General features: G+C 30.8%; 1 protein-coding gene across 5 annotated transcripts in view; it reads right to left on the bottom strand.

Annotated features, from left to right (window-relative positions):
- Window positions 1-416: 416 nt before the first annotated feature.
- The window catches only part of LOC139485913 (CD109 antigen-like), a 56,032-nt gene continuing 43,371 nt past the window's right edge, over window positions 417-13,077 (bottom strand). For all 5 annotated transcript variants that reach the window (XM_071270582.1, XM_071270581.1, XM_071270584.1 and 2 more), the window contains 14 exons: window positions 12,176-12,304; window positions 11,654-11,792; window positions 10,958-11,134; window positions 10,134-10,215; window positions 9,262-9,418; window positions 8,673-8,750; window positions 7,908-8,082; window positions 7,199-7,416; window positions 6,240-6,398; window positions 5,253-5,315; window positions 4,362-4,471; window positions 3,623-3,776; window positions 2,141-2,243; window positions 417-1,016 (listed from right to left, as the gene is read on the bottom strand). In XM_071270582.1, the coding sequence (XP_071126683.1) occupies window positions 922-1,016; window positions 2,141-2,243; window positions 3,623-3,776; window positions 4,362-4,471; window positions 5,253-5,315; window positions 6,240-6,398; window positions 7,199-7,416; window positions 7,908-8,082; window positions 8,673-8,750; window positions 9,262-9,418; window positions 10,134-10,215; window positions 10,958-11,134; window positions 11,654-11,792; window positions 12,176-12,304 (1,839 nt within the window). In that variant the 3' untranslated portion in view covers window positions 417-921. The remainder of the gene's footprint in view (window positions 1,017-2,140; window positions 2,244-3,622; window positions 3,777-4,361; window positions 4,472-5,252; window positions 5,316-6,239; window positions 6,399-7,198; window positions 7,417-7,907; window positions 8,083-8,672; window positions 8,751-9,261; window positions 9,419-10,133; window positions 10,216-10,957; window positions 11,135-11,653; window positions 11,793-12,175; window positions 12,305-13,077) is intronic.

Raw genomic sequence — 13,077 nt, 5'->3', positions numbered from 1 at the left:
TTTGGCATTAAAATTAAAAAGATCATATCATAGGGAACATGTATACTAAGTTTTGAAGTCGATTGGACTTCAACTTCATCAAAAACTACCTTGACCAAAAACTTTAACCTGAAGCGGGATAGACGCACGAACGAACGGACGGACGGATGAACGAACGGACGGACGAACGGACGCACAGACCAGAAAACATAATGCCCCTCTACTTTCGTAGGTGGGGCATAAAAAGTATGAACTCTATAAAAACTGCCACATCAAAAGCTATCAACCAATGGAAGAAGGGGAAAAATTGTCATGTATCTGATTTCATATAATAGAGGAAGATACTTGTTGGAGAATATTTTAACATCTATAAAATTTTGTAAAATATAAGTGTACGTACTTTTCTATTCTTTTGATAATTTAAAAGAAATAAAAAATTGTTTCATACATAAAATTTATTACAAAAGGCACGTAGAATTCAAAATATAACATTATGTAAGTATCGTTATATAACATCACACACAACAAAATACAATCAACATTCAAACGTACACACAGTTCTCAATATTCTCACTAATTTTAAAAATTGGGCTACCAAAAAAAGAATTTGATATGAAACAACATGATATACATCGTTTGTATGATTATTTTCATAACGTAGTTGCGTTACATTTACCACAAAAACATATGATTTTGTTGGAATGAATTGCTTTTATAAGTTTCTCTTTCAAACCATTGATATTTTGTGCTAATTTTAATCAGTAGATATATCAAATATTAAGCAATTGTTTGTTTTCTATATCTCTTTCGTTACACTGTGTTCATATTATTTAGTATTTCAAAAAGATGAACGCTAACAGAATAAAACAACAAATGTAAGTAAAGTGCTGCAATATATAACATAACATTCAATATCAACGACCAACTCATATCAATATCTTCTTATTTTTCTTTGCAGAAGCACTCTGTGCCACACACATCACATAATGTTGACTTTTCCAATAATTTTGATAAATAAAATGAAGTCTTTTGTTTACCTGAAAAAGAAAACATTACAGATAACCATTGAAAACAACACCAAATATTGGGGAAAAAAACCCAAAACGGGAAAAAATGTATAAAATGTTGAAGTATGCTCCTTGACATACTTTTTGATTCTTTTGATGTGTTTTAAATTTGCCATTTGATTAGAAACTCTCCGTTTTGAATTTTTTTCGGCGGTTTTTGTTATTTTGATTTTTTTGGCAAAGTTAGACATCCATACTAAACAAAACAAGTATTTGTGATTTCTAAAAGATGGACGAAATATACCAGAGGGACATTCAAACTCATAAATCGAAAATAAATTTTCAACGCCATGGTAAATAATGAAAGAAAGACAAACAGACAAACAATATTACACATTACACAACATAAAAAATTAAAGTATAAGCAACACGAACCCCACCAAAAACTATGGGTGATCTCATGTGCTGCGGAAGAGTAAGCAGATCCTGCTCTGCATGTGGCAACAGTCGTGTTGATAATGTGATAAAAAATCCGGTAAATAGTCAAATTCTGTAGGTCACATTCATGAAAGGGAAGGGGATTATATTTATGACGCAAGGAAGATATCCGATATCATTTGTGAAACGGTTATTCCATAACGGTCAACCAACTGGTGTCCGTAAAATTTATGAAGGGATGATTTTAACTTTACAATTTGGAACTCTTGGTTTAAAGAACATTAAGTGCTTAGGGAGAGACAACTCGAGGTAACACACGCAAACTGTGTGCATCACATGATCTCTAAAAGGAGCAAGATCAGATGCTATATGAATGCATGACTACAATGTGAATTCACATTGTAAATATATGTTCATTATTTAAGGAATGACTTTAATATTTTTTCTGTCTGTGAAGAAATAAATCAAAAAGTGGTGCACACTGAATAATCGGCGTAGTGGGTTATTTAAAAGTGTGCACCATATTTTTTTTTATGTAATACCGAATAGGCAGAATTTTTTTTTAAAGTCATTCCTTATAATTTAATTCTAAAAAAATGTAAATAATGGTAAAAACGTTGATGACGTCGCGATATATGACAAACTTAAGTGTATGAGCTGATAGACAAAATACTATCAAAATTAAATTAATCATTATTTACGCAAATAAAACTTACTTGGCTCATAATAGTCATATATTCTGACTGGTGATGGTTGCAGCTCTGCAACTCGATCAGTTCGCACAATATTCAGTGATACACATTGTTCCTGAGCATCAAACTAAAATAACCAAGACATATGAATTAAAATAGGTGTAGTAATCGAGGGAAAGGGAAATGAACACATTTAAAAGAAGACTGATAAGTTACGGTTGTGTGCAGAGCAAGCATTGTATAAACTGGACGCTGTGTGTATCATATGAATTATATAATTAAAAAAAATAGGTTTTTAGTGATTTGAGGGAAACATAAATAACAATAAAAATTCCGGGAATATTCATAAAAAATCTCTAAAATAAAGAAGAGTGTTTAAGAGTGCATTTAAAGTGGTAATAAGTTCAGAATCATCATCACTGTTCGACAGCCATATTTAAATTATCATTTCTATTTTGTTTTGAGTCAAGTGATTTCTGAGTGCATTTAATTACCAGTCTTCAATAGTTATCAAAGGTAACAGGCTTTTCATTTAATACACCAGACACACGTTCCATCTTCATCAGACTCACCAGTGACGCTCTAATCAAACTATACTGAACCAAACAAGTTAATCAACAAAAATGTGAAATCTTTTTTTATTACAAAATCATAAAAACATATAATTTTATTAATAACAAAATGGAATAATGACATGTCAGACATGAATATTTATCAAACACATTCATTAGGATTTTTTTTGTATAGAGCGCGGGAGGGTCAAAATGCAGAAATGAGTATAGTGTTATTCAAAATCAGTTTCTCAGCCATACCCTAAGTGTACCAATGAAGGATTGGCAGGCACACAAGCACCTGCCCTTAGTAAATACCCTTCTCTTGTGGCCGGAAAAAAGTTGTCACATGTTGACGTAAAGTGAAGGTAGCGCTCTTTTGGTCTAAGAGATATCGACCCATCTTGTGCAGTTGCAATTTGTCGATATCTGTTTGTTAGTCCCTAAACTGTTGCCTTATGCCCATAAAACTGAGCCACGATGTCAGTGACACTCATTACGGCATCAACCATTCCTGACGATCATTTTATGGCAGGCCTGGTTGATGTCCCATTCGATTTTGTCAAAGGTGAATGTGTTTTGCTTACCAATGCATTGTTTCTGAACGTGGAAAAGAAATATTTAATATCGTTTTAAAAATACAGGTACAGAAGGTAAAACATGAATTACACGTGCAAAGCCAAAATTGCGCAAAATCAATCACCAGGAAAAAAAGTACGACTGCTTTAAATTACAGGTAAAACTAAGGATCATAGCAATGATGTTTAATTAATTTTTTTCCAAATAACCACCAAAAAAATATAAAAAAAGTGATGCTTATTTTTTTTTGCTCAGTATAGTTAGAAAGACAAACAAGTACAAAGTTGAAGATTAGTATACTTTTTACTATTATTTATACATATATATATATAAGATACATGCATTTCAGTTACTTATTGTATACATCTGTACATACCTTGTCAAAATACAATACTAGCTTTCTAAATAATTCTTCTTTTCGTTTATACTCTGGAGCTAACGTAAAATCAAGAGATTCATAATCTGGTGTCATTCCTGATGGTATGCCAATCTCCATTATAGACATTCCAGTTTCACCTTCCTGACGCCATCTTTTTTTAATTGAAAACAAAGATATTTGTTTATTTCTAATTTCAATTCATTATTTCAAGCATAATTCTTCAAATATGTATTATTACAACCATGACCTTACTTTACTTTTTCTGTCAGATTTAGTTATATTACTGCGTGTATTTGAAGTCCTTCACAAAACAAATGATCGAAACTGTTTTCCTATCTTGTATTTTGAACTGTATACCGTAAAATAATGAGCTTGTGAACCTTTTTAACGAAACTGTCTTATAATATAGGTACCAAATCAAGTAAATTTGATTGGCTGAATTTTTTAACTCAAATTCACGTGATATAGTAAGTTTGCATTTGCCTGAAGCAACGCTGATCTTAAATGATTTAGCTTGTTCTCTGTATGCTCATTGGTGAATTATTATTATCATCTTTAAAATGTGTGGCTCTATAATTCTTGAGTTGTCCTATCTATGATTCATTTGTTCCAGAATAATAAATTATTTTGAGCATTAACATCTTCTAAACAGCAGTTGTGAAACTAGACTGATGTCGAATTTAACCTTGAATTACAGCCAACTTTGTCCAATTGATTTCGAAAAATAATAACATACCTTCCGCAAACTTGAAGTCTTAATCCTTTTGTTGTTTCCTCTGATATTGTGGTATTGATATCAAATGCTGAAGTTTTTATGTCATCAGCAGTGTAGAAATAAACAGCAACCTAAGTAAGAGGTTTAATTATCCAAATTATTCATTTAAAAATGGTATAACAAGTCTTCTGTATAAAAATGTTGAAACCGCTTTTACAATCAGTTTTTGTAAACACTTGATCCTTTTTTTTTATTCAAAACTATTTGAACTAATTACACATTTTATGAATGAATAAAATCCTTCTTTTAAACTTGTTCATTCACAAATTTTATCAGTAAAGAAAACTAAAGATATTTGCCTAAAATTATTAATTTTTGTTTTGATTTTTAATCAAATTGCATATAATAAATTTGATAAATAATGTTTTTACTAATAATTGATAGCATTTTGTGACTGAACAAGTAATCAAGTCCTACGCATACCTAAATGATTTCAACAAATGCTTTATACATGGATCTGTCTTTTCTTATTTGTACAAGATTAACATTTGCTTTGTATATAGAACTGTAATATGTAGGAACATAGAAATCCCAATTCTTCTGAAATCTCAAATTTGATTTATTCAATTTGATTTAGGATTCTGCGAATCTTTTGATAAAAATTCTTAGGAAAAAATAGGTCATGAGGAATTTTTTTTCGAAAAAGAGCTGTTGATCCACTCAATATATCATGTTGCGAGACGAAGTGTCATCCTTTTTTTGTAAGATTTGCTTGTTCTTTTAATGGTAGTGATATGCTTGATGTTGGCATAGTCTGTTGTGCTATCCAATTATTATGGCAATTTCTGTTATTTTGTTTTCTATATATTATCTGACACATATTTTGCGTGCAATATGGTTATCCATTCTTACCTCTGCCAAGGAAACTCCTTTACCCTTTGCAAATACAGTGAGTTCCTCTACTCCCGTGGGAACCTAAAAAATATATCAAAGTACATGTAAAAGAAGAGACCAAACTGTATATCTGTAGATATTAGACGAGTAAAAATAGACTACATTTAAGGACATAAACGATACACTAGCTGCTGTTACCATAAGGTATAACAATATGCAAACCAATAACCTAAATACGTAGTTCGGAATAAAAACCATCCTGATAATTGAATCGACATTAAAGAGTGAATCATACAATAAATGCATATATTTTAAACTAGAACATTGGAAAAAACTTTTATTTAAGTCTTTAGTAATATAAGGTGTTTAGAGCGCATAAGTATATCCAGCTACTATTGCGTCAACCATCTCATAATATCGCTTAAATATTGGTGTAAAGGATAAGCTCTGTTAAATAATGCAATGATTTCCCGCAAATCAATATTTACATTGTTCAACAATGTAAAAGGTAAGCCATATTTGTGATTTAAAAACTTGTAGTATTATATTTCTAATTTCTTGTAGAAAATACTATACCATGATATCTAACAATGAAATCCTTGTTCTTCGAAATTCATATTGTGTCAATTCTTATTTTAAAAATATTGTAAGTAAGAGCTTGCAGCTATTTCTTCTTGCTAAATTTGGTATTGTTGCACTTTTTTGTCTAAAAATCAAATCCGATTTTGCTTGGCTTAATTCAAGCACAATTGCTGACTCTTTTGTAGATGAATCGTACGACTTGTATTATAAATTACTGGACTGGTGTATAATGATGACTTTGGTCATATTCATTTTAGTCTCTTTTTCTTCATTTTCGTCTTGTTTTATTTTTTTCGTACATTCAAATATTTTTTTTAAAATTAAGTAACTTAATATATGGATACATGATGTATTTTGTTTACTAGAACAGTTAATTCAGTAAGAATGGTAAACGAAATTATAAAGTGATCTTTTTCAACTTACCTCAAATACTTTCAGAACTAGGGCATTATCACGAGTAATGATATGCTTATCTTCAAACTTTTCACCTTTAAGGCTTTTTATTGTTATGTCCATGTTAAAGTCATTCGAGTATATCTCCCCAGCAAACTCGGCTAAAGCTTGTAATGCAATAATTGTGTCCTGCAATATATTCAGAATATCAATATTATTCGTGTTTTACTAACTTTAAGGTAGTAGTTCTATGTATAGAAATTTAATTTTCTTTCTTGTGTTACTAAGGTAGCAGTTCTTAGTTTGTAAACTTAATTTTCTTTTTACAGTTTCAAATTGATATTGATGTAAACGATAAGTCTTAAATGGATAGATCATTTTAAGATTTATAAACTATACACGGATCCGGAGACTATTTATACCACGGATACAACAATGTGTGAATTTCCTGTTCTGTAGATGAAACATAAGGTAATTATAGTGTCCATTTTTTTTTTACGGTGCATCATTTATAAAACCTGTTTAAATTACACATTTTTCATTAAACGAAAATACAACTTTATAAATTACGGAAACCCTGAACACTTGAAGTTCAAGGATTGTTTAATGGCTACAACAGAAAGAGTTCTATGAAAATAAAGGCCAGGGAAGTACCCAGTACAGCCGAATCCACATAAAACTAACTATTTTATTATATTATCAGTAATCCTTTATATTTAGTTTCATAACAAGTAGAGTTGGGTAATAAAACATATTTAATAAATTCTAGTCCTTACTTGTGCTGACGAAAATACAGCTGTATTTAATATCCTTCTGTTATTAATACCATAACAAGTGTAGTTTTATAAAAGTAGGCATCAAATGATCTTAATCTATCTTTTCCTTACTTTTGTTGTCGACAATCATATATCCTTCTTTTATTAACACCATTACAAGAAGAATTTCGTAAAAGAACAAATAAAAATTATAGAAATATATCTTTTCCTTACCTGTGTTGAGGCAAATCCACCATTAGGATTTCGTTGTGATGTCAACCAACGTAGTACTGGTAAACCATTTTCAACATCATTGTTCATTGCATAGTTCATGAGAATATATGAGGTCAGTTCAATATCTATAGCATTTGACTGACTGTGAGGAGGATTCCAATTTGAATATTTCTTTTCGTTTGACTCTTTAGCATTATGTTTCCAGTACCTTGTGCCATCTAAAAATATAAACAACACCATGTGATCTAACACAAAAACAGACTAACAACACAAAACAGATTTATGCATTCAGACGCAGCAATAAATAAGCTATAAACATGATAAAAACCATGTGAATATCTTGACGTTTAACTAGTTAATGGCCTCCCCCCATATATCCTGGGAAAAATCCTTCCTCTCTTACTATTCTCTTTTATATCCCCCATACCAAATTGACAACACTGTTGCTTTATAATTTTCTGTCACCAAAAGATAAAAAAAACTTAAGTATATATGGTCATCATCCCGATGCCCATGTCTTTGGGTTTTTTTGGTTGTTTTTTTTCAGTTCTTTAAATTTTGATGTTGGGAATAACATAGTATTTAATCGGCGCAATATATTTGAATTTTCCTTCTGGTTTCGACTGCCACACACTATATACAAAACATAGATATGTATGAGATATAAACTCTTTTTTTTACATTATTTCTATTCAGTAGGAATATTTACCTTCATCTACAGCCAACATCTTCAGTCTCTCTAATATGATGATTGATTTTGGACTGTTTACAAGTTTTAAAGCATACGATACTATTGCCATTTCGTAAGTGTCAATCATGTTGTCAACCTCTCCCTCAAGGTACGTTGTTGCCCGTTTAATAGATCTTGCAGTTCGGTCGCTGGCCTAGAAAATGATAGAACATACATATTATGAATGATAAAAGTGAAGACGAAAATGTTTTATTTTTCTATAAAAATCTTTGGTTCACAGCAATGGTTTCAATTTTATGTCTACGATTGTCTTTTATACTTAACATGAATAAATTGTATGCTGACATTCCGGTTTAAGAAATCTCCTATTATATAGAGCATCAAATAAAAAAAAAACTGCATTGAAATAGCTGTCAAATTTTAATTTGAAAAGACAAGAAAGAAAAGTGGTGTTTACCAACTATTACTTTGTATTTAATATGTACGTATTCTTAATTAAAAATTATTATATTATTTTTGTTTAAATTGCAGGTTTTTTGTAAGACGTACAAAAAACAAAGAATATAGGTGATTTTGACTTGACAAACATTCAAACAAAAGCGAAACATTATTGAGTATTAATGACAATACGTATAAGTTGTATTAATTTCATGATTTGTAAATCAAAAAGCCTTATGTTGACGTCTGGTTCTCTTTTCTTATTGTGTTGTTTCATTGGTTTATATCAAATATCTCCTTTTATCCGTAAATTATCTAATATTGCATTAATTTTGTTTATCTTACCCCTTTAATGACATCGGCTTCTTTCATCGCAATCAATACAAATGCAGTTAAAGATCTCTCTCCTGCTGCTGACCCACCCTGTAATTATATCACATGAATCTTTATTTCAATCACATCTTATATATTATGTATATGTTGATAATACATATGATTATTTAATATTTCTGTAAATGTATTTTTCTTTCAAATCGACATAGAAAGAAATATGAAATTCATTCTATAATTTCGTTATCTGCTATATTGATTTATTTTGATTGGTTGAGATGACGATACCACCAACATTATTTTTCATTATAAGTTAGAATAGCTGTCATGATAAATTTTAAACCCAACACATATATGTAATTTTCAAAGCTGGGGCATTTACTAGTACTGTGGATTCGTTATTATTCGTTGGATAACAATTTCGTGGGTTTCGTGGTTACTGGCAAACCACCAATTGAAATGCTCAATAAATAACAAAGTTTTTACAGGCTTTATAGGAAGTAATTGTCATAAGCAACAAAATCAAATACCCACTAATATGCAAGTTTTTCTCAATCCACGAAAATTGATACCAAAAAAATAAATGTATTTACAGTCAACATACCTGCATAGCTTTGTGTAACACTTTACCAGGTTCTTTAAATGTTCCAATTTCTGTTTGTTGTAATACAAGCCAATCAAGTGCTTTATGGAATAATTTGTCGTCAATGAATATATCATCTGACGCTTGCGCAAACGATTTCACGACAAATGCAGTAAGCCTAAAAAATAACAATTCAATGAAATTCGATGTGTCTGTCATACAATTGAGAGGTTTAGCTAGCTTTAAAACTAGGTTCGATCGATCCACCATTTGTACATAAGAAAATGCCTGTACCAAGCCATGAAAATGAAAGTTGTTATCCATTCGTTTAATGTGTTTTATCTTTTAGTTTTTCCATTTGATTAAGGACTTTCCGTTTTGAGTTTTCCTCGGAGTACAGTATTTTCATAACAGGATTGAAACAGGGTTGAATTCTTGCAGATGTATTTAACCCTGCCTGTCCTAAGTTAAAAGCTTTTGTTAGTTTTTTTGGGGGTTTGTTTTACATGTTGGTTTACTTCTATATTTTAGATATTACCAGGTAGTTAGAAATCGGTTTATTTTACCTATTTCCTTTTTATATTTTTAACCATCAATAACTTAAACATAAGAACGGCGAATAGTAAAAACAATATTAAGATTAATATTGTAATCATTGATAATTCATTAAAGTAGAGTTTTTTGTAATTACCCGGTGTTTTTATTTTAATCTGTGCGATATTTTCATTTCGACTTTCCATTTTTTGCCGTTTGATTGGTTGGTTATTGTTTGCAATATATTTATTTTTTCAATCTCTTCATGCTTAACAGTCCTGTTACGCCACATAATAAAAAGCGTTCCATTATGTGGCGTAACAGGACTCGTGTTTCATCTGTAATTTTCCTCTGCTTACCATGTAGTTCCAGATTTATCGCTATTTCCAAAGGCACTGAAGGATCCATCGTCATGTTGGTAAGTGAGTTCTCTCTGATATCCTAAAAGTTAAAAATATTTTCTTAGTACAATTATGAAATGAATCACTGCAATACCGACAAAGATTCAGCATGTTTACTTAATGACTGAAATATGGTTTCGCTTTCCTTATTATACAATCGTTTTGGCGAAATAAAGTCGATATATTTAAAGGCGATATAATGTTGCCAAAGTTACAATCTGGACAATTGATTATGGAAAGACAAATAAAGGTAACGAAAAAATGACAAATTAATAGCATGAACGTTCATGTCAAATTGACTGAATATATATAAGTTTCTTTGTTATCTAAATTTCAAATTTTGAAAAATGTTCATGTCTTTTGATTGATATTATGTATTGTGTCTTTCAGTCCTGTAATGTTACATTATTGTTTCAGATAAGGGTGAAGGTTTGGTATCATTAAAACGTTTAAACCCGCTGAAATTGTTAGCCTCTATCCTCAGTTAGAAATCTGATGTTTAACAGTTGCTGTTTGCTGATGTGGTTCATAAGTGTTTCTAGTTTCTCGTTTTTTGTTTTAATATATTATTAGACCCTTGGTTTCCTGTTTGAATGATTTTACACTTGTAGTAATTGTTGGGCCTTTATAGCTTGCTGTTTGGTGTGAGCCAATGCTCCGTGTTGTAGACCGTACTTTGACCTATAATGATTTACTTTTATAAATTCTGACTTGGAGGGCCCTGATACCACATCTTCTATATATATTCACAATTGATTATATTTTACTATGTTTAGTCTTACCTTTTATCATATACTCCTTTGATTTCGAATCCATATTAGATTTTAAATTGTTTGTGACATTCAAATATCTTCGTACAAAAATATTTGGGGCAAAATTTAACATGTTTTGCTCTCCACAACCATAAGGCATTTTGATCAATTTCTCCAAACCATTAATTGAAGGTCCCATCAAGTCACCTGAAAGTAATCAAAAGATATACATACTACATTCTCTAAACTTTTTTCCAATTCCGGTTTTGTTTATGGTGATTGGGAAATAAAACCAACAAATTAAAAATCCACAATAAATCAACTTTCTCATTCTTCCATTATAATTTTTACTTTAAAACTATATATATTTCTCACAAAATGTATTTCAAATAGCGAACTCTCAATAACTGTCGCACAACAGGAGAGTTTTATCAGCTGCAAAATGATATTAAGCTTACCAATTTTTTCTCAGAAATATCTGTACTAAATGAGAAAATTATAGTTGTTATCTAGTTTTTCCTGTTGTTAATATAGTCGGGCATTTAACTTGTTAGGCTTTAAGTTATAAAATAAAGGCAACTATGTACTTTATTTGGAATTTGGAACATTTTTTATTCGTTTGCAGATAACGAGTCCTTTGTAGACGAAACGCGTGTCTTGCGTACTACATTTTAGTATCTATGATAAGTCTTTACAGCAACATGTTTGTGTGAAGCTGTTACTTACCTATTACAGATGCTGTCACACGTCGTGAACCTGCAGTGGTATTGGCTGGGAAGGTAATATTTACTGTTTTATTAAATGTACCCACTGTCTTCAAGTCAATCAGTACCGGTATGTTATATTCCTGAGCTGTTCCAGAAGGCTGCAAAATTGTAATTTTAAAATATATATACATGTACTCATATTGATATTATTTTAGAAACCGTTCAAACTATTCATAAACAAATGCAATTAATAAATCATGTCAGATTTGCACACCTAAACGTTTCTGGGATCAACTTTATGTAAACAGGAATAAAACTGTAAATATTAAAGATAAATCAGTTGATTGAAATATAAAAACAGTAAAGAATTAGCAAAGTAATTACATTTCAAACATATCAATTTGGAAAAATTCAGCAATTCAGTCTACCAGTGTATAGACAGCTTCCATGTACGATATGCTTGGATTAAATTTACGTAAAACTAATTACAGATAATGTATTTCCGAAATTATTAAATAATTTTTATGTAAGTTTATAATACCTCTACAAGAAGATCCTTTTCAACGGCATCAGACGCCGATGCAGTCTGCGCAGTAACGGAAATCTTCAATTGACCAACTGCAATCGGAACAATTGGAAAGAAAACAGAGCCAATTCCTCCTTTAAGCAACTGAAAATATTACACGAATTAGAATTTTAAATAAGTGAAATGCATTTTAAATTATATCCATATTTTTAAGTTTAAGTCATCTTGGATCAATACATCTAGCATTAGGAAACCTTACTGCATTGATTTCCCGGGACTTAAACTGAATTGCTACGTATTAAACACTTGTTTTTTTTATCAGGTAAATAAAGACAACAGTAATATACCGTTGTTCAAAAGTAATAAATCGACTGAGAGAAAACACATCTGGATTACAAACCAAAACCAAAGAAAACACTTCAACTATAAGAGGAAAACAAAGGAACAGTTGGACCTTCGAAATATAAAACAAACAAAAGGCAACACACATATATATATATAATAGAACACAGGACATTTTAATACATTTTTGCTAGCTAAGGGTCTCAATCGAGTCCCCTTCGCACCACTCTTCACGTATTAAGATAGAATTTCGAAGACAAGCGGTATTGATTTCTATCGGTCGCATTTGTAACTAGCTGCATCCCATCAAAAAGCACCTTTTTAAAGTCGATCACATGTAACTGTAGAAAATGTAAATAAACAATTGTCACGTGCTAATTATGCAACAAGTCTTTACCCTTAAAGCATTGGATGATATTTTGTGACAATTTTAAAGCTCTTTTGTAACTAATCGAAGTGCTTGGGTATGTTTCTAGCGCAGGAGTTGGGGTGTCAACATATATTTTCAATTCCTGTTTCATGAAATTTGTAGACACTAAACATGGCCATGCTTACACTCACGTCAGACACTGGAG

This window comes from Mytilus edulis, chromosome 8 (assembly GCF_963676685.1).
Source record: "Mytilus edulis chromosome 8, xbMytEdul2.2, whole genome shotgun sequence".
Taxonomy (NCBI): Eukaryota; Metazoa; Mollusca; class Bivalvia; order Mytilida; family Mytilidae; genus Mytilus; species Mytilus edulis.
Note: the sequence above shows the minus strand (reverse complement) of the source record. Positions and strands in the feature narration are given on the sequence as shown.